This window comes from Borostomias antarcticus, assembly GCF_949987555.1.
Source record: "Borostomias antarcticus genome assembly, chromosome: 8".
Classification (NCBI taxonomy): Eukaryota; Metazoa; Chordata; class Actinopteri; order Stomiiformes; family Stomiidae; genus Borostomias; species Borostomias antarcticus.
The window spans coordinates 28,596,698-28,619,197 of NC_140241.1; the positions used below are offsets into that span (position 1 = coordinate 28,596,698).

Here is a 22,500-nt window from a genome sequence, read left to right on the forward strand (position 1 = left end):
GTGTGTGTGTGTGTGTGTGTGTGTGTGTGTGTGTGTGTGTGTGTGTGTGTGTGTGTGTGCGTGTGTGTGTGGTAATGTGTATTCACCTACACTGCATGGTCATCTCAATAACTGCCTATACACTGAGTGAAACAGAATAACTTTTAAATAGTTTGTTTCTTGTACAGTGATTGGAAGCTCATTCAAGCACCCAGAGAATGTATTGACCTGAGTCTCCGACCTAAATGTGTAGAACCCATTCAGAGAAGATTGGACTTTTCTCAATGACAGCAAAGTGATGGTGAAATATCTCAAAGATATTCCTTCAAACAGCCGTGAGGAAATTGAACATTGATCCACGTAGCTGCAAACCTACTTTACTTTTCATGAAATATAGTCCTTAATTAGTTCTTACATAACCCCGTCACCTTCCCCTGGACCTCTCTCTTCCTCTCTGTTCTGTTCCGTTCTCTTTGTTGCGGGGTGAGATTTGGTCTGGGTACACTACTAGGGCTGACTCGTTGAAGTAATAATGTTTTCTTCACAAAGGGGGCGAATACAATAGACTGTGAGAAGAAATCTATAATAGTATTAGCCTCACATGGCCTGGGAAAAATCAACGCCTACTTTTACCCCAAAGGGTTTCTATTCTTGCCCTCCATTAACTCTCTCCATCACAGTGGATCGGGGCCCTATTACGGATTCTGCCGAGTTCTGGTAGCTCCGTTATTTTAAAGTTTCTCTCTGTAGGCAGTGAGACTCGCCTGAGGGAGTCTTTTGATTCGACTTTTTTTGAAATTGAATCTTTTTTTTGTGTTGCTTCGCGTGCCACAGACTGAGGGCCTTGAAACAAAGCTCCCAGCTTCAGAGGAATGAAAGGATACAGTGGCTTTTCATCCGCCCTGTCTTCCCTGGGACACCTGTCTCAAAGGCTTGATCACGGGCTTAGTGAAGTTGAAAGGAAGCTGCTAGAAGCTGAGGAGCTACAGTAAGCTGTATGCTGGGGGTGCAGGAGAGCTCAGCGCGCACCTCTCTCGGGGATAAAGTAAATGACTCTCACATGTATTGTACGAACGCAGTTCTCTGCAGACGTCCGTGTCTCTGTCTCTTTATCCCAGTGTGTGTCAGTGCTAAAACGAGGACATACCGTATCGCACCAGCTCAGAGCACCGGCGTCGGGCAGAGAGCCTGGGGGGGGGGGGGTGGTTCGCGATCCAATTCTACTGTAATTCAGTTTGGGCGCCGTCAAAACACCTAGAACTTTGTTCTCGTTTCCGGGGCGTTAGAGCGTGGGCGGTGGCCTATGTTCGGACCCCCTGGGGGGTTCTGCCTCGCCTGGGGGGTCTGCCTCGCTAACGCAGACACACACTGATGATGATGATGATGATGATGACGGCAGCCTAGCTAACGCAAACACAAACGACGTGACCGATCCGTCCTGGAACAGGAAGATGCAGCAGCGATAACCACATGGCAGGATGAGGTCGGATGAGGTCGGATGATGCCGGTGTGGGATGAGAGGGTGTTGAGAGACTGGGTTTTTCCCCCCATCAGTCCTGTCTGGATATTGACAGGATAATAAAGTCGATACTGACGCTCATCTGCGTCGCACAAGACAGGCAGCATAAAAGCAGGTGTTGGGAACAATCATGTCTGCGCATGTGTGTGTGTGCGTGCGCGTGTGTGTGCGCGTGTGTGTGTGTAGCTGGCTGACCTTTTAATATTCCACTCAGGTTATGGGAGACATGGAAACTTCTCTGCACATAGCTGTATATGAATGATCGTTTTCCCTACAGTGGGGAATTATGAAACTTCAGTGTTGTGTTTTATTGATCGGTGTGATGAGATACCCAGACATAAAACATCAAACGCCCAGGAACCAACACCATACACCTAAACACAATCAACACGGAAGGGCATGGCCTCTAACTGATCACTGAATCAATTTCCATTACCAATATCAACATCTTTTTATCTCATATTTATCTCAAATTTGTATCTCGTATTTATCTCTTATGATACTCCCACAGATCCCTCTCTAGTTGGGCCGATACTATAAACATGATATCTCGTTCAAAGTTGAGTCCATGTGTCGACTACGGCTTCTCAGAGAACAGCTTCTTGAATTACACCCAAGATCCGCTCTTATAAAGCATGTCTGTCTGGGGCCGTGCGCACGCCAGGCATGCTGGGAGGGAGAACCCTCCGGAACAAGTCTCCTATGATGGACTACTGTGAGCTGAGGAACGTTAGAGTCGGCTGACTCCCGCTTAGATGTAAAAACCCGTGGTCCTTCACTGACAAAAGACAGCGTGGTAGAGAATTCGACGCATCTTCGACTGCACATGCTCTCTTCAAGTGGCCAGAGAACTTTTGGGGGTGTCCTCCGAAACTCCTCATTAGCAGCTAGTCTGCTCTGCTCTGCTCTGCGTCTAGCTTGCACCCTGGCTGAGATGTAAGGCTTGTCTGGTTCACAGGAGGGAGATAACTCTCTTTGCTGTGTCTGTGTGTCCACAGCGTACTTGGCGGTGTTTCTGTCCGTCTATGTGCAGTCTGCGTGTCTCAGAGGTTGTTGACTTTAGGCTGTACTCTGAGGAGCTGTGTCTGTGTGTCCGGGAGACTGTGAGCGGAATTTTGTGTCTGCAGCGGAGGAATGATCAATGAGGGCCAACTGAGATGTGGAGGAGTTACAGCTGAGACTGGGGCCAGGGGGCTGGGGCTGAGGCTGAGGCTGGGGCTGAGGCTGGGGCTGAGGCTGGGGCTGAGGCTGAGGCTGAGGCTGAGACTGGGGCTGAGACTGGGGCTGAGACTGGGGCCAGGGGGCTCGGGCTGAGGCTGAGACTGGGGCTAGGGCTGAGACTGGGGCTGGGTCTGGGGTCGAGACTGGGGCAGGAAACTCAGACGCTTACATAACGGCCTGATGTAGGGGATGACATGTCAAACTCGCCCTCCCCCCCCTGGACCCCAGGCTCCCCGGTCTCCCCCACCCCCCCCCCCCCCCACCCCCAACCCCCCCGGACTCCCCCAGGGCCGCCCCTCCTGGTGTATCAGGTTAGCAGCGTCCCTCCGAGGGCAGACTTAGACTGTGTATCGCGGTCGCCCTGCTGGGCTCTACATCTGTTTGCGAACACGGTGGTTACTTGACTTGATCGCTCGGGCATGGTATGTAAACTCATCAGGTCAGATAAATATTTGGACGGTTCTCCTCTGCGCCCGCCCCCCCCCCCCCTCCCCCTCCCTTTACCCTCTTTGCTTCGTGTTTAATTCAATCAGCCTGTTAGCCAGGTTCAATGGGGCACTTTCTACGTCTCCTAGTAGAAGCTAATGATGTTTGGCTTAGCCTATTAGCTTTAATGGGAGAGGGAGGAAAGAGGTTGCCGGGGAGACTGTTGGAGACCGTTGTGCTCGCCGGGTCCAGATAACCCCCACCGCCTCAGCGCCACCGCTGGCCGGCCAGGCCCGGCTGTATTTATAGAGCGGGGGGCGGGCAGGGCGAGTCACTTGGCCCGGTGCCCACTCTTCGATCGTGGGGTTCAGTTGCGCGGCGGGGGAGACCTCCCCGGAGCTGCGTCCGGTGATTTACGACCCCCCCCACCCCTCCCTCCTCCCGTCACTTCCTACAGAACAGACGGCCCCTTGCCCCCTCGCGTTCAGAGCTCGCGCCGCTCCCGGAGACTGCAGCCGGAGGGGCATGTAGGGGACAGCCGACGCTGACCTCGCCCCGACCTCGCAGACGCGCCAGCGATCGGTGTGTGGCTCCGATCAGGACCTGACTTAGCGAGGCTGAGGCAGGGAGAGTCTGAGGGAGAGAGAGAGAGAGAGAGAGAGAGAGAGGTGAGGGAGGAGGTGGAGGTTGAGAACAGTAGCAGGAGGCAGCTGCGCTGGTGTGTGCGGGAGTGGAGGGAGAGGAGGCTGACTGGCTGGGTGTTCGGCCGGCTGACCGACTGGCTGACCGACTGGCTGGCGGGGGAGTGGGACCAGATGAGGAGGTCGGTGCGTGCGTGTCCACACAGAGGATCCTGCTTCTCCCAGGCTCCACAGAGAGCACGCTCTCCCAATCCCCATGGACCTCAACTCCAACCCAGGTGTGTGTGTGTGTGTGTGTGTGTGTGCGTGTGTGTGGGGTGTGCGTTTGCGTGTGTGTGTGTGTGTGTGTATTTCACACCAGCTGTGTCTCTTGTCAGTGGTCTTTGAATAGGCCTTCTGTTAGTGATAAAAACTTGAATATCAGCGTTAAGGCGGAAAGCTGAGCAACACTTTACTTCGTGTGACTTTGAAAATGTGAGGCAGCCAAACAGCTGTCATTTGCTGCTCATCATAACTTTAAAGGTGAAATGTATCATTATCCAACATTTAGTATCTTGTCTCAATATCTTCTGACGTATCTATGACTTCTCCATAAACGGGTGCTTGGCTTGAGGGTGACGTTTATGACATTATGACATCTGTGGTTTGAGATGAGACGTTAATGATGTTGTTGAGCTGATCTTTCTGCGCTCTGGTCTCTCTGTGGGATGATGATCTCTGGTCTCTCTGTGGGATGATGATCTCTGGTCTCTCTGTGGGATGAGGATCTCTGGTCTCTCTGTGGGATGAGGATCTCTGGTCTCTCTGTGGGATGATGATCTCTGGTCTCTCTGTGGGATGAGGATCTCTGGTCTCTCTGTGGGATGAGGATCTCTGGTCTCTCTGTGGGATGATGATCTCTGGTCTCTCTGTGGGATGAGGATCTCTGGTCTCTCTGTGGGATGAGGATCTCCCCTCACTACGAGTCTGCATCAGGGGTCGAGCGCTTTGACATGAATGCGCATGAGCGTATTTCTGTGGCGCATATTCTGGAGTGTGTGTGTGTGTGTGTGTGTGTGTGTGTATATGGAAAGAGGATTAACCCCCCTCACAGAAAAAAAATCACACCCAGGTGGTGAAGTAAGTGGTGTTTAGGTTCATGAGCAATCTCTACTGCCCTCGGCTGGTGTGCAACAGTATTGGCTACTCCTGATTGGACAAAATCTCATGCTACAAACGACGCACACACACACACACACACACACACACATACGGACGGACAGACACACGTGAGTAAAAATACTTTAGATGTTTCTGTACTAACAAAAAATCATTTTCGACTATAGCGTCTCCCCTTAAAAAGCATTCTTTTCCGGCAGGTACAGTGCAGGTATTTCTTTTCACCTCCAACCCTGCACCCAGTATTTTTCTAAGCTAGCGTTGCGCATTCCATCTCCACTTTAACAGTTTAACGTTTCAAACGTGTTAAGTGCTATCCAGCCATCACAGGGATAATGGCTCAACAGACCACAGCAGGTATGCTGGAAGTAGCCTTCGACGCCAGACGAGATGCCAGCTAGATTTCCGCTGCTGAAGTGTAGTCTGGCGTAGCTAGAAGAATCCTTTCAGCGTAGGTGGACACAGTCTTTAGAAGACAACATTCTCATCCCGGGGTCAAATTTCACTTAGCTGGGGTCCTTCAGGCGGCGAAGAGGCCACTGGATTCATAACCCTGACCCTCCTATAAATCCATCTAGAGAATACGATCCCAGGCGGGGGGGGGGGGGGGTGCATGGAGATGGAAAGGCCAGAGGTGGACGGAGGGCGAGTGGAGATGTCAGTGAGAGAGAGGAGATGGAGAGAACGAGCGAGAGAAGGGGGGAGTGGAGGGGGGGGGGGATTGGGGCAGGTAGAGGGGTGGAGGAGGAGAAGCGTGCGCCTCCAGGTCCCCGACTCCTCCACCAGGGCATAGCGTCGCCACGCTCAATACTGCCCATGATTCAGGGAGACAGGGGGTGGGGTCAGGGAGGTCAGGGAGGTCAGGGAGCTAGGGGCTCCATCTCAATCTCTCTCAGTGCTCTCAGGCTAATGCATCATGACGTCACGTCAGTCAAACGAGATGAAATACCGCCTTCCGTGTCAGGATGGGGAGCCAAGACTCTTTACTGCTCAGCAGAGGCTGAGAGATGAATGCTGACTCGAGTGAGTGAGTGAGTGTGTGTGTGTGTGTGCGTGTGTGTGTGTGTGTGTGTGTGTGTGTGTGTGTGTGTGTGTGTGTACAGTAGTAATGAGGTTGATAGCTGTATGCTGACTATAGTGTGTATGGTAATGGTATAAGACTGCATCAGCCTACCTCTGAAGCGTTGTGCCGACATATACAGTATATTAAGTGCACGGGCGATTTACTGGTAGAGTGGAAAAGTGCATTGAGCCTCAATGTATTATTACTTTTTTCATCTTTAATGGTGTTTTTCTGAATGGAACAGTGGCTGCGTATTGCACCATTGGGGTGACATCATCAGGAGTGCCCCCACCCAAACACACGCACACCAACACGCACGCACACACACACACACACACACAAACACATACACATACACACACGTACACATACACATACTCAATGGCCATGCTGTCAGCAAATTGTGATCGCTCCAGTTAGAGTCCCCTCCTCTGTTTCTGTGACTGTTCTGGTCTATTAGGATCTGCTCTGTCTGCTGCTCTCCCTGGCTGTCTGTCTGACTGTCTGTCTGCTCTCCCTGGCTGTCTGTCTGTCTGACTGCCTGCTCTCCCTGGCTGGCTGTCTGTCTGCCTGCTCTCCCTGGCTGTCTGTCTGTCTGCCTGCTCTCCCTGGCTGTCTGTCTGACTGTCTGCCTGCTCTCCCTGTCTGTCTGACTCTCTGACTGTCTGCCTGCTCTCCCTGTCTGTTGACTCTCTGACTGTCTGGCTGCCTGCCTGTTTGACTGTCTGACTGCCTTTATGCCTCCCTGTCTGTCTGTCTGTCTGACTGACTGCCTCCCTGTCTGTCTGACTCTCTGACTGTCTGTCTGACTGCCTGCCTCCCTGCCTGTCTGCCTGCCTCCCTGACTGTCTGTCTGACTGCCTGCCTCCCTGCCTGTCTGTCTGACTCTCTGACTGTCTGTCTGACTGCCTCCCTGCCTGTCTGACTGCCTCCCTGTCTGTCTGCCTGCCTGCCTGTCTGCCTGTCTGCCAGTGCTTTAGACAGCAGCTTTGTCCGAGATAACAAGGAAGATGTGGGTTGGCAGGGCGGACAGGACTGCTGTGGAGGCCAAACCAAAACATGCTGATGTGGCCTAATCTGAGGGCCGCTGTCCCCAGGCCGTCCAGATCAGGGGGCTTACTGAGGCTGACCGTCAACAGTGTTATGGGGTAGGGCTGCGTATCGAGTCGAATCTCAAGAATCGATTCGATTCCGATTCACAAGGTTCAGAATCGATTATCACGATTCGATTCGATTCAATATCGATTCGGTTAGTGTTACTAAAACCTGTTCTTTTAGCTGTAACCTTAATTACATGACTGCCAAGTTATGCAACACATCAATACTAGGGCTGGGTATCGAAAATCCATCCAAAAATGAATGAATGAATGAATGAATGAATGAATGAATGAATGAATGAATCATTGATTGAATCATTGAATGAATCATTGAATGAATTAATGAACTATTCATACCTTCATTTATTCATTCATTCATTCATTAAATAAAAGATCGATTTTGGGATTCATGAATCGAATCTGAATCATTTGACTCAGAATCGATTCAGAATCAATTAATACATTTTTTTAATCCAGCCCTATTAAGGGGTCATGGTGCAAGCCTCTGCGCATCACACATACAGTACAACAAACATATAACACATATACACACACATACACACGCAAGCACACACACACACACACACACACACACACACACACACTCTCAGAGGCTTTACCCATCCAGACAAGATCTTTAACTTCACATTTCTTTGATGGCGAGCGTGACTTCTGGTGGAAGAGGAATCTTATTCCCAGGTGCCAATGAATCAAACATCAGCAGCGCCCTGAAGGGGTTCAAAGGGGTTTCCTGTGTCAGGTCAGAGGTCAGTCCGTAGGGAGTGCAGGTGTGCGTCTGCCCCCCAGGGCTGGCCCCGCTGAAAGGGGGCATTCGTCTAGGCAGGATAACAGGTGCCGTGGCAGGAGGTTCAGTCCAGAGTGATTGGTTTCTGGAGAGGCTGTGGAAACAGCAGGCTTTCCCACAGAAGCCACAGTAGCACATCTGTCTGAGGAGGCTGATAATAATCCACCTATAGCTAGACTTTTATTTTTAATTTTTAAAGGACATGTGATAATAAGCATGTACATGCACAGTAGCGCAGTGCATGTTTGCCATTTACGATTTCAAAAACAGCTCGATATAGAAGCGCTTTTCCAGTACGGGGTGTAAGGTCGCACACTGAATCCGATTGGACGGGGAGCATTGACCTGTCACGTCGGTCGATATCATCTCAGATTTCTCATCGACACCCAGCATTCCAGATCGCATGTTCTATCAGCATTTCAGCTCCGTGGGAAACTCTATCTGTGACCCCCTTTACTTGCTGGAGCCAAAATGTCACATTCTATAACATTCTATGAGCTTGATCAAACCCTCTTGTTTGCCTGCAGCAAATTGCTTCTTCGGCGGGCCGCCCGCTTCGGCGTCCGCGTCTCAAATCGCAGAACCGTCTCTGGGATCTAATGCGTCTTTGGGAGTAAGAGCCAAGTGAGAGCACAATTTATTCTTTGGGTTTACAGAATGTGCTCAATTACCTGTGAGCAGCAGCTTAGAGATTTACAGGGAATGCGCCCCCAGTTCCCTGCTGCCGATCTGTCACCCCAGAGAAACAGACAGCCCCCCCGCCTGCCCCCACCCTGCCCTGGAGCACACCAGAACCAGGATCGTTTGTCAACACACCTCCGAGCAACAGGGCCCCCTATCTCTGAGCCAGTCGCTGAGGTGGGAGAGTGATCACTTTGGGGTTTATTAAGGTCCTCAATGACAACGTACAAATTAAAGCCAGCCGCATGTTCAGTCTGTGGCATAAATAACCATAGGACGAGATTCGGTTAATGGGAGAGTGCGATTAGGTTTTGTTTTATGGGCCGTTCCTTTCCTCTTCATCTTGTTGATGGAACCGTTGTGCGAAAGGTGAGCGAACGAACCAGTCTCTTTAAAATGTCGTGGGCTTTCTCAGGCACGGCCGGCCATGTGCGCTGAGGGGTCAGTTCTAGGCCGGGAATTTGACCTGGGAGACCTGTGCTCCCTGCGTACTGTACTGTGTCCTCTTTCCAGAAGTTTCCTTTGATATAAAAAGCCTTGGCGGGTCAACCGATACAGCTACATGACGTCGCGTCGTGGGTTGCCAGGTTTGTAGAGTGGCTCCGACGTTGCGTGCAAGTCTTCAAGTGACGACAGCTGCCGATCCTTAGGAAAACTCAACACACTTAAGACCCTTAAGTCCCCTTTCAGTAGCTGATGAAGCTGTCGTGGGCCTTTGCGGTGCTCGCCACTAAAGAAACAAACCTCAAAGGGCCGTTGAAAACCTCCTTCTGCTATGCAGAGATAACCCACCTCCATGTTTAGGGCTCCGGGACACGTGTAGCCTACTTAAAGATCAACTATGATTATGCACTCATGATGTGCTTTATTCTATTTGCAGTAGTGCATTAGGTGGATCCATTACTAAATTAAGTTGGTGCTTACTTCCCAGCAAAACTATGACGAGAAATTGGACCTTTGGGAATGGCAATTAGCTCCCAATAGTCGTACAGATCTGTCCAACTGGTGCTGCGACATGAGCGATGCACTCCTGGCACAGTTTAAACGCTGTTTCCATTTCCTACAGTTGAAACCGATTCCTCTTACATAATGATGTATTTGTAGCCACCTGGCAGGACACGCAGACATGGTCTTTATTTAGGAGCAATGAAATGAGAACAGACTAACTTGGCACTTCAACAGCTCCGCGACCTCTTGAAGAGAATGTCTCCCCTGGTTCACTAATAGCCTTTTGTCAGCCATGGTCACTTACTACATCTGATCTGTGCCGCACAGACTCTAGCGAGCAGTCGGACGCTGCGGTGCGGAGTAACTTGTGTTCTTCGGCGTGTCGCAGCCACAACTCTGAACTCTGAACCCAGTCACCGGTTAGCTGTGTGGGCTACTTAGTCATGCAGGCCACGGCTTCCGCATCACAGACATGCAGACATGCTGCGTTGTAGACACTAGACAAGCTGCCTCAAAAGACTAAAAGCTATATTCGTGAACGCAGGTCTTTTCTCTGCCCTGTCAGTGAGCCCCATTGTAACAGGCTAAGCGCTATCATGTCGTTCTGACAGCGGTACCAAAGGTTGTAAAGTGGATCTACTCTTTGTTCTCTGTTGGTCTGATGTAATGGTTCCCATACCCTACGGGAGCCTGGGAGGGACAGTAGAGCCAGACGACCTGTCCCCTTTGACCTGACCCTGCCTGTTCATTCTTCCCCGGCGAGTATCAGATGCTTCCAGAAGGTCTTCCCTCTGTACGACCCAGAACTGTATGGCTGGTGCAGGAGGGGGGGTTGTCAAGGGAGGGGGGGGGGGCAGTCTATGGGTGTCTTCTCACTAGCAGTGTCTGCTGACAGGATTGACCACCATGACGAAGAGCCGGCTGGTCATTGTGAGCTGTCGGCCCCAAAGCAAACCTCGCTGGGGGGCAAGAGAAATAGGACACCCTGCCGATTCAGAGACATGGGGAAGAGGTGGCCTTGGGGCCCCTGGAGACCGGGGCTAAATCTACACAAGGGTCTCTTTGCCCCTCAGTCCCCCCCCCCCACCCTCCACCACCTCTCCTCCTCCCCTCACCTACCCCCTACCCTTCCAGTATAGCCCTGAGCAGTTCTCTGTCACTTTACGATAATATATAGATATATCTAATTAATTTAAAAATGAGGAATGAGACACGAAATTAAAGAAATCCGCATTCAAGTGTGTCTGCGGAGTGTAATTAGTCACTCGGTGCGCCGCTCGAATATCACGCCAAGCTGTTGATATGGATGGATTGCGTGATGGATCGCGGACTCTACCAAAGACTTGGCAGCCAGCCTGAGTGGCAGGATTAGATGGTTATCTTTTCAGCTGTTAGGGTTAGGGCTCTGCAGCTGTCAGTGAGGAAGTTAAGCCAACACAGTAGGCCGGAGCATAAACATGATCGCAGGTTTGTCCCCGGGAATAAAGTTGGTTTTGAGAGAATGCATATCTTTACATATAACATGTAAGAAAATAGGTAAATCTATTCATGATCTCTGTCACCATCTACCTCTATCATATGGCTTCCTACTCTCAACCAGGTTCCAGCTCTAACCTTACCTGACAGGCCGCATGGTTCGCTTTGCATGGCCATCTGGGAACTATCCATTGGAAACTGTTTGGAAAAGGTCAGGCACTTTGAAAAATAGTTGGCAGGCGATTGGATGAACCATCTGTCGATCACCGCTTCAACTGCTCCTCGCTATCGTCACACCTAAACCCACCCAGCGTAGCCGTTTGAAATTTCCTCTCCGAACGTTGATTGGCAAGATCGTTTTCCGATCTGACACGAGCGGATATCTATGGAGCGTATGTGGATTGATTTGCGAGAGAAACAGAATGTGACCAGGATGGTCTCACGAGGTTAGCTCTGACTCCGGTCCGCTCCAGATTCGAACTCAACCATGGTTAAACCTAATCCTACGATGAGAGTCCTCTGAGTTCATAACTCATATGTTTACATTGAGCCGAATGTGTCAACTCTGCAACGACTAGTAGGACAAACAAAGCATTGCTCATCCGGGTCCTCTTATTCATGTAAGTCACTCTGTCATGGGTATTGTCTCGGTCATGCAGGGGCTATGGCCCAGAAGTAACTCCAGAACACACAATGTTCTCATGTTCATGAAGCCATTCATGTTCTACCTCTGTCAGCGGAGTCATTTACTGCCTTCCTCCCTGTTAATGAGTCTAGTTACTCTCTGCTTCCTCTCTCCTTCTCTCTCTTTCTACCCATCTCTCTACCCTTCTCTCTCTACCCATTAACCCTCTCCACCCACCTTTCTCTATTGCTCTTGCTCCCTCTCTCTTTCTCTCTCTACCCCTCCTCTCTTTCTATCTCTAACCCCCTCTCCCTCTCTCTCTCTACTCCCCCCTCTCTCTCTCGCTCTTTCTCTCTCTCTACGCCCTCTCTCCCTCTCTCCCTCTCGTTCCGTCTCATTTCCTTTCTTGTCTAGCGGTTAGTCTCGTTCACCCCGCAGTGGTTAATGGAAGACTACGGCTGGAGATGTACGAGCAGCCAAAGCCCAAATGATTTCTTACATATTTCTCTATCATTCCTTCAGGTCAACGAAGGGTTCTCCGCGCGGCAGGCTGCGAATGTAATTACATGCTGGCTCTCGGGGGGTGGGGGGGGTTCCTGTCAGCTGTTTGTGTATAGGTCCAAGAGAAATGGCCGTCCATAACACTCATTTGGGTTTTGATGTGTAATGGGGGGGTGGGGTGGTGGGGGGGGGTGTAATTCCGGCCAATCTGTAAATGAAACACTTCATACTCCGATGCGACACTGACGGGCTGTCTGTCACGCCGGCGACACTCTGCTAGTGAGATTCTTGTTTTTGAGGACAGCCTCACACAGGCTCTTCACGACGGTGACTGCTCTCCAGTGAGAGAGACAAGCCTATTGTTCTCCCAGAGGTGATGGGGAGAAGTGAGTAACCCCCCCCCCCCTTCCTCCAGGCTCGTCCAAACACACCCACCCCCCCCCTCCTCCCTCCTCTTTCTCAGCTGTGTTCATTCATTCACTCGAGGCCGAGCCACAAGTAGCAGGAGGAGTTCCGCGGACACACACACAGTCTCCAGGAGAACCCAGGTGGCCGGGAGCTTGTGTCCTACTTCCAGTAGGAGGAGGTGCCTCTTCCCCAGGGAGCATGGAGGTGGTGCAGCAGACAGCTCATGTGTTACCTCAGTACTATGGACTATCAGACTTACCATCCACTCGCTCAGGTAACTAAGCTAATGATGCATAAGCTAGTTTAGCTTCTGGCCTGCAGCTGGCTAAACATTTACATTAGAAAACGACACCGACTGTCTCCTCTTGCTAACATTTGTCCTAAAATAAGTACCGGTAAATGTAGTCTGGACTCGCATATCTCAGTATATTTTGGATGTCAACAAGGCTGTTTCACTATGAGAACACATGTATGGTGATGGCATATTGGCATTTCAAGTCAATTATTTGATTAATTGCATGGCTTAGCACTCTGTGCGTGCGCTATGTGTATGCAACACTCTATACCTGCGGTGCGTGCCTCTTGTTACTATTTACCATGGTAAATAATCCATGAACACTGGCCACAGTGACACATCCTGTGCAGTGGGGGGGACAGGTATTTATGACGGCCCCACTTCTGAGAATCTCCCAGACTATCATTAGACCTAATATTGAATCTCAGCTTGTCCCTGCATGTATGAGTACTCAGGGCTCTGCCTGGGCCAATAAGGGGTGGCTCCACACACACACACACACACACGTACACACACACATGTGTGCGCGCGCACACACACAGAGACAGCCAGACATAAACACACACTCACAGAAATAGATCCACTAATGCACTATAGCCCAGAACCCACGCAGAGTGTTAGGTTCGTGTCTAAACTGATTAATCCTGGTTGATATCCATAGTCTGCATTGGGAACTCAGCCAGTGTGTGTGCGATCTGATAACGCTGCATGGTGAGCGTGTTTTGCACCTATGAGGAAGCATGACATACGCTATACTCATTCAGACTAAACAATACGGAGCCTCGGTCAGAATAGTCTGTTTTTCCTGCTCGCAACGTCTGTTTCCTCAGTACTGCCCAAGCACTACGATCAAAGTCTGCAAAACAAATACAATTCTGATTCAGGCTAGTTCCTGGAGCCTTCTGTTTGGACTAGAAGGAATCAATGTCCCCGCTCCACAGGTTGCTATCATAGGTGGTTCTGTAATACAGATGAAGATTAAAGGTACCCAATGTAGTTTTTTGACCACTAGTATGCGCTCTAGAGCAAATTTGAGAAGGTGGTCCCCGAAAATCGTTCGCGTACTCGTGTACTCTTACGTCATTGCGTTAATACGCGGAGCACATAATACTGACGTTTCACACATCTTTGTTTTTTTTCAAAACATTAGCTAAATATCATTTTGCTAAGAAATTACAAGGTAGGAAAGACATTCAAGTGATTCAACATGTTTATTAGACTACAAGGAACCATATAATCGAGGAATTTTGAAAATAAACAAAGAACAGATTGTTTTGATTCACGTTTCGTTGGGTACCTTTAATACACTTTGCCAAATAGTTGTTCCTTAAATGGAGGAATTCCAAGGCGCGTGAGGAATGAGGACACACTGGAGGGAGACACTGGCCTGGGGGCGCCAGGTATTTGCAGCACAGTGGAAGGCTTTGTAGTGTCCCACCTGTGGGGGCTGTGCTAGTTAGAGGCTGACAGGGTCAGGCCTCTGATTAAGGCCAGAGGCTCCAGAGCACATCCAACAAACAAAACTTTATCTCCAAGTATTTTTTTTCCCCCTTGCTGACATGGAAAGACGGTGCTGAAGGAATGGAAGAGATCTTTCTTTCCACCACAGTGTAATGTATTTCCAATCCCACTAATATATTTCCAATGTGGGACTCGCCAGTTTACCTGCTTTGACTCAAACCCCGGAAGCTTCTCTCCCTGGAGTTATGAGGCTTTGCTTTCTGAGGAGAATTCTCTCCCGTGCTCAGCGTTTCCGAGCGGTAAACCTGGAGAGCGCCGCCCGTTACGGCTATCGCTTCGGGAGCCGCCGGCGCTGTGAAGGTCGGCCTCTGTCAGACCGGACCGAGTCACGGCCCTTCGCAAGGTCATTCCTGGACTCCTGTGGTCCAGGTCCACGTCCGGCGCGTGCAGCTGGGAAGAAAGAGAGTTCCGGAACACCTGGTGGGTTCAGGTCAGCTTAGCCTCGGACCGCTTAAAGTCTCAGGTCGTCTCTTTAACTTACAGCCCGGGGACAATACTTTTGATTGGAAGGGAAAGTTACAGATAACGTTTTCTCATGTGTCGGTTACAAAGGAGGCCTTTCTCTGTGGCTTTTGATCAGATTCCACACAGGTCATTGATTGACGTCTAGCATGACTGAGGAGATCAAGAGAGACAATGCCGTCTTATCTGAGACCCCCGGTTGGGTACAAACAAGGTACCCCAAACAAGCATGTCTGCATCTGAGGTCATGTCAAGCTGACTGCTCCAAACCTGATCTTATCTGAAGACTATGAGACTAATTCAAGTAAGTGTATACGATTTAGGCTTGAGCCTGATTCAATCAAATCATTTGCATCATATGACAATATACAGATCTTCATACTTCCAACATCTTGGATCTTGGAAGTATTACGTATTTAATTAAGCACTCATACAAAAAGAAAATGGATACTACAAATGTACTCACATACAATTAGAGATAGCGGATAGTGGGATGGATCCTGAATCAATCGTTTTCCCTGGTTCTTTCCTAAACCTAAATTCACCGTGTCATCCGTTCTGTCGGACCGTCAGCCACTGTAGGCAGTGTGTCGGAGAACATGGCTGATGAACGCCGCCTTCCACCGGTCCACTGAGTCGTGGACACAAGGCGTGCAGATGCCGTACGTTCATTGGCAGATGGGTGGTTTGTCATGTCTCACGTGTGAAACGGATATATACAAATGGCATCACGGGATTTGATTGCATAATATGTCATATGGAAATACAAATGAAAAAGACGCAAAGACTTAAACACACTATCTAGCATAAATGTATAACTAGAGTGGTCAAAAGTCTCCAGACAGCTTTGGTTCATGTAGGTCAGGTAGATACATGTAATAGACTCATGAGTCAGTCTCTAAACCGACTGTTGAATCCGTTTGAGAAATTACCACGTTCTCGCCAAAAGTCAAGTATTAACTTGTTTCTATTTGTACCCAAGCACCTAGAGTCACTGTTATTCAGTTGTACTCATGGTAGTACAGTAGCACCGAGGGAAGCTGACTGGCTGGATACGTTTACAGTCAACAGTCTGACGCTATTCCTCAACTGCTACTCTGCAGATCCATGACAATGCTGGAGCTGGATCTGTGGCCTGGATACATTCAAGTTGTTTCTCAATCTTGGAGAGCTTGTGGATTCTGCTACTCATGCTCTTTCATGTTCACAGTCAATTGGTTATTTTGATAAGGTAGATGCCAATCCCACAGTATCACATAAGCCTATCACTAATGTCTTCATCTACGCCTCTCTATCTGCACTGATGGGCCTCGGGGTGGGCAATGTTCCTTTGACGGGACACTTAGTGATTCAGTCAAGCACTGGAGGCCTTTTTGACCGTTACCTCCAGGGCTGTGATGTCCAGATAACAAACGGTCCCCCTGTACCTTCAACCCCTGAACCTGCCGTGTAAACGAACCGTTGTCTAGAGAGAAAACAGAGCATCAACAGGAAATAACAACAGGCAGGGTTGGTATGCGGCATAATCCTGTCGCACGCTTGTTTAAGAGCTTCCGCTGGAATGGGAAGCTTCTGCGGCCGCGCCGGAGTGACTCGGTGTGTGCGAACGCCCGCCTGAGGGCCGTTTGATTTTCAATAAGGACAAAGCACTCGCACGACACCAGGGAATTGCAATACGTTTGCATGACAATCAAGTCAGCACAAAGCAGCTCAGAGTGCCGGCGAGAATCAGTCGCATACCAAACGACACCCCGGCTTCGCTATTACCATGTAGATAACCTGACTGTGCAGAATGCCAGTCGGCTACGCTCACAGGCAGCCCAGAGTGACAAATGGATGGTCCCTGTGGCTTTGTTGAGGAAGCCATCTTGAATGTCGGTCTGGAGTGTGTAGGTTAATGAAGTGTAGTTTGAAGTTGGTTGTTTTCTCTCACATTGACATCATGAGACATGGACACTCCAGACCACGACGCACACACAAAGAAACACTAGGTTATGCAGGACGCAAGCAGGGACAGACTAGCCTAGGCTACATTCTTCTCTCTAATGGTCAGCCCTTAGTTTACCAGGTCATTCGCTCTCTTTTACAATAAGGGGCCAGTATTGGCCCTGGGTCAGTCACAGGGAAGTTCACAAAGACACTGGCCAGTGATCCAGGACGTCCTGAGGAAGTACGTGCAGACAACAGGACATGCAAGAAATGGGAGGATGCAAAGAGAGAGAGAGAGAGAGAGAGAGAGAGAGAGAGAGAGAGAGAGGGAGAGGGTGGGGGGGGGGCACGGACCGAGACATTGGCTCAATTGAATTGCCCTGTCATCACATCACCAAATGCATTTTCTAAACATAAGGCAATTGCAGTTGATGAGTCACATAACTGAACTCAGTGCACCTGTCACGAGAAAGTCAGAACCATTGCCAAATCTCTCTCTCTCCCTCCTTCTCTCACCCCCACCCCTCTCCCTCTCTCTCTCTCTCTCTCTCTCACCCACCCCCCTTCTCTCTCTCTCTCCCGCCCTCTCTCACCCACCCCCCCTTCTCTCTCTCTCCCTCCCTCTCACCCACCCCCCCTTCTCTCTCTCTCTCTCACCCCCCCCCCCCTCTCTCTCTCTCTCTCTCCCTCTCTCACGCACCCCCCCTCTCTCTCTCTCTCTCTCTCTCCCTCTCCCTCCCTCTCTCACCCCCCTCTCTCACCCACCCCCCTCCCCCCTCTCTCTCTCTCTCACTCCGCGCTCCACACTCGACTCCTGTTCGCTGCCGGTAAAACGCGCTGAGAGAGGGGAGGGGGGTTGAACGGTCGAACTCCATTGTCTGTCAGCCGGTGCGCAAGGCATGTTCCGCGGAGGACCTTTTCGGTGTGTTTCGGTGTGTTGAGATTACTTTGAGTTGGAGCCGCTAGACTCTAAAACAGAGCGGAGTAGAGCTTTTCCAATGCCAAACCGTCTTATGTGACCGACGTCTGAACTGCACGTTAACGGGTCAGTGGTGCGTCTTATCTCTTTGCCTTTAAACACTTTCGGACGGATTATTTATCGCAACGCTGTTGCGCATTTACGCGCATAGTAGGCTATAACTGCTCAGAAAATGAGATTAAGAGTAGGCATGCTTTTATCTACTCAATCTACTCAATCTACATTGAGTACTCTACTCAAAACATACTGTTGATGCGTTTACAGTAGTATATGTAATTATAGGCGACACAATTAAGAGTTTGGAAACGTGACCGATTTGGGGAAAGCGTAGATGTTTTGCACTGTATAACCGAGCATTTTAACATGGCTTTGAGTAGATGAAGTAGACATGCATTCATAGATAAACCACATATTTTATGTGATGATAGCTGATAGCTTTAATGTGATGATAGCTGATAGCTCCCTCATCACCATTTATTGGTGAGTTGAATTCAAGTGACACCACAACAAGCGTCTAAATTGGCAAAGTGACCAATGTCCGGTCAAGGAGGAGTGATGGATGGTCAGCTTGGGCCGTCCTCTGAAAGGTTACCTGGTGGGTGGAAGCTAGTGCTGGACTTCTCAAAGGCAGGTAGAGATCCAGGAGAAGATGAATGAGGCTATGGGTGTACAGTATATAGCCTGGTCTGGTCTGCCCACTGACATTCAGGGCACAGGAGAGCTCCACACTGCTGGGTGGGAGTGGGAGTGACCACCCATGTCCAGCAAAGTTACCCAGTGTTAGTGCTCAATTAAAGGTAACCTGCCACGCAGACTTTACGGACCAAAGCTGTGCAGACAGACAGGTGAAGGTGGGTCTGATAGAGAATAGGAGGAATGAATGTCCGCCAGGGATCATTAGCAGTAAGCCTGCTCATTACAGGGGAATCAATCATCCAACCCCAGTCACACAGCCGCTGCCAAGTCATTACGGCTCGACTGGCCTTTGAGAAACGCGAGTGGCTTCAGATCGTCCACTCTGGGAGGCTCAGTGCCGTAGTAAAGGATGCGTGTTGACTGGTCAAGTGCTTGTCCGTTCTCCCTGCGATGTGATGTGATTGGAAATAGATTTTCTTAACAAGCATGTTGGCAGATGCACAGCATTGATGCATGATGCACACTGTGGCCCGGATAGCGTTAAGGGGTTTGGACGGGAGTGTGTGTGTGTGTGTGTGTGTGTGTGTGTGTGTGTGTGTGTGTGTGTGTGTGTGTGTGTGTGTGTGTGTGTGTGTGTGTGGAGGAGCGGGGTGGTATGGTACGGTAGATCTTGTCTGCTCTTGTATTGCTTGTATCGCCAGACCCCCCTTCCACACACACACACACACACACACCAAACAGCAGGCCCAATCTAAAATGGGCTCCTGATGACGTAATAGGCTCAAACCCAGATTGTGTCGGTGTGAGACACGTTCCTCTAGGCTCCTACGGCGTTATTGAGAAGCCTCCATGCGTGTTTGTGGACATGTTGCATTCCTCGCTGTCCAAACAGCAACATCTGACGTTCTCTAACAAGATCTCATCACACGTGTCGGCTCGTACAGTAAATATGAACATCTAAGCTCCTGAATTTGACTGTCAAAGCTGCTCTAGTCGCCTGTCCGGGCTGGCCGCGTTCCTTTAACGAGCGACCCTCTGACAGCGTGTCGCCTGGTCTGCTGTTGAGTGTTTACAGATAAATCAAGCAGCTGGAGGTGTAAATATACCCAGCATGCAGTCTGCATCTGGGCTTGTTTACCCTTGCCTTTCTCCTTGTGTCTTCCTCCTGTTAGTGTGTGTGTGTGTGTGTGCGCGTGTGTGCACCACTCTCCTCATGTCTTCCTCCTGTTAGTGCGTGTTTGTTTGTGTGTGTGTGTGTGCGTGCGTGTGTGTGTGTGTGTGTGTGTGGGAAGAGGCAGCAGCAGATGGCCTTTGAACACACACAGCCCTAGCTAGCTCAGCATCCTTACAGTGGTACACATTCAACCCCCTCTCCCCTCCACCCACCCATCCCCCAAACCCTACAGACCCCCCCATACTGGTCCTCTGTAACCCCCCCTCCCCACAACCCTCAGCTGGTCATCAGGTCCTGGGTCGGTCATTTAGCAAACAGCGGAAAAGAGAGAGGATTCGGACGATTGGTTTCCTGAGAAGACGACGGCGGTGGAGTCGGTCACAGTTGGCGGTCGATGTCATTATTGTGACTGGAAACATCTGTTCAGCTCAGTGGCAGTCTATAAATACACCTCTAATGGCCGACCGACAGGCTGATTCCCACCAGGGCTAAATCAATGGGACGGTCGGAGTGTCATCCCCTGGAGATGCGCCGTGGGCAGCGGAGAGCCGCGCGGCCGTGAATAATTTAGTGTCCGTGCCTCCGTCAGTTCATCCTCCTATCAGGAAGCCCTCCTGACTCACCCCCCCCCCCCCCCATTTCTCATCAGGGAGGCATCTGTGGTGTTTTTGTCCGGCTATGAGGTGTCTTACTTTGAACACAGGGTTTAACTAGAGCTGGTTCCAGCTGTAGACCCCGCCCCCCCACGTCCCACTTACACACACACACACACACACACACACACGTACACGTACACACACACACACACACACACACACCACATCTAGACCACCACAACTCTCTGGTGTCAGGTGTCCGAGCGAGTGTGTGGTCCCTGTAGCCAGGGAAGTCGAGAGATGTGGGCCGATAGCCTGACCTCTCTGCGTGGTCAGAGGAGAACGCGCGCTTGGCAGGGGAGGTCACGCGATGATGTACGAGTTTCTCTGAGGTGGTTCGTCAGCGGGGTCGGTCATCTGTCTGGACTGGAGGGCAGACCGCCCCCCAGGGTCCGTGATATCTGTGTGGGTGCGCGCGTTACAGCCCGCGCGTCCACGCCCGCGCCACCGTAACACAGGAAGGTCCGCGGTCACCTCTGACCGCGCGGCGTGCGGCGCCCAGCGTCCGCTGACACCGTCGTTAACGAAAGCCCCGTCTGCCGACGGCGGCCGACCCAGAGCGGTCACCTGTCGAAAGCGGACTCTCCGTCTCCTCCTCCGCGCCGCCCTATTTCAGGCCCCGCCGTCCGAAAATAAAACAAAAGAATATTCTTCGCGCTTCATGTTTTTCTCACGGCTCTTTTCTCTCCGTTGTCGTCCCAGGGGGAGACCGTGAGCGGATGACAGCCAACCATGAGACCTACCTGCTTATGGCCAGCACCCAGAATGACATGGAGGATTGGGTGAAGACCATTCGCAGGGTCATCTGGGCACCCTTTGGCGGAGGTGAGTACGCACACACACACACGCACACACACACACACACGTATGTACGTTCTCAGACGCAGGATGTCTGGGAAGCATTACACACTAACACAGCGACCTAACGGTTTCCTACCAGAGAGAACCTCGGTCTTGAGCGTGCTTCCCCTCGGCCCGTCGTCTCGGACGCCTCGGTATGTGTCTGATCGCTCCGCCGGGGCCATTGCAACATTGTTCTTATTCAACATTTCCCTGTATTGTGAGTGAGCACGGTAGAGGCCCAGAGCCCTGTGAGAGGCCGGGGAAGGCCCGGCCGGGGGCCCCCCCAGCAACGCCGCTGTTGTGGTTAGATGGAGCCCTGGGGGCCCCCGCTTGGCCCCTCGTGTTCACAGTCCAGCTTGATGTCTATTGCAGTTGACTGCTCTTCAAAAGAGTCATTTGTCAGGGATGCAACGGAGAGCACGCACGCATGTACGCACACACACACACGCATACACACACACACACACACACACAGTGCAGGAGACTATGAGCCTATGGGTAGTTAATGCCCCTGAGGGGTGATTCAAATGTTGAGGGAGGCTCGACCGAAGCCCCTCTGCGCTGGGACGAAGCCCTTTCTCCCCCCGTGGCTCGGCCGTCACGTCCCTCTGAGCTCTCACTGTGATGTTGAGTTAAGCTCCGCCCCCGTCGTTTCAACACTCCGCCCAGGGAAACTCCCCCCCCCCCACCCACCCCCCCATCCAGATGCAGGCCGCCACGGTCTCCGGCTTCGGACGCCGGGGAGCGCGGCTGACGCTGATTTTGTGGAGTTAAATGACCGGCGGCGGATGAGACTGACGTACCCGGACGGCGTGGTGAGCGCGGGGTTTCGGGTTTCTGCCGGCGTGGACGGTCCGGCACACTGACCCTTCATCCAGGTCTAGCCTGTGCCCTCATGAGGCCCCACAGGGCCGTGAGTGACCTGGCTTATATTTTTACACCCGACCCCTCCGACCCTAATACCCCCCCCTCCTCCACTCAGCCAGCCCCTCCCCCCCGGGGCTGCCCCCAGTCACAGGAGGATGGAGTTCCACCGATGACCTCCCCCACGGTCAGAGGTCCACCCAGGTCAGACAGGTACAATGTCACCAGCCCCCCGGTGGAAGGTGTCGTGTTACCGTGACGGTCAAGGACCACGGGGTCCCCTCGGCACCTGGGCTCCTTTGTCCGTCCGTTGACCTCTGACCCCCGGCGGCTGAACCAGGTCATGTGTCATCCCCGCGTGGGCAGCCGGAATGTGACACGGTCTTGAATGCGTTGTTCTCTCTTGATCTTCACCGTTTCAGTCGTCCGACGGGAAAACAATGTTCATTTTTTACATTCAATGTTATTTTGGAATAATATCTTTTGTGAAATATCGTGACATTTGGAAAGGTCATTATTTCAGAGAATATCGATTTAAAACAGATGCGCTATTGAAACTGCGCATGTGTGTGTGCGCGTGCGTGTGTGTGCGT

At 51.1% G+C, this 22,500-nt stretch overlaps 1 protein-coding gene across 1 annotated transcript in view; it reads left to right on the forward strand.

The window, feature by feature from the left end:
* Positions 1–22,500, forward strand: part of arhgap24 (Rho GTPase activating protein 24) — a gene marked incomplete at both ends in the record, with an annotated part of 57,446 nt that overhangs the window by 20,276 nt on the left and 14,670 nt on the right. The window contains one exon of the mRNA XM_084442380.1: positions 20,903–21,025. Within this exon, the coding sequence (XP_084298506.1) occupies positions 20,903–21,025 (123 nt within the window). The remainder of the gene's footprint in view (positions 1–20,902; positions 21,026–22,500) is intronic.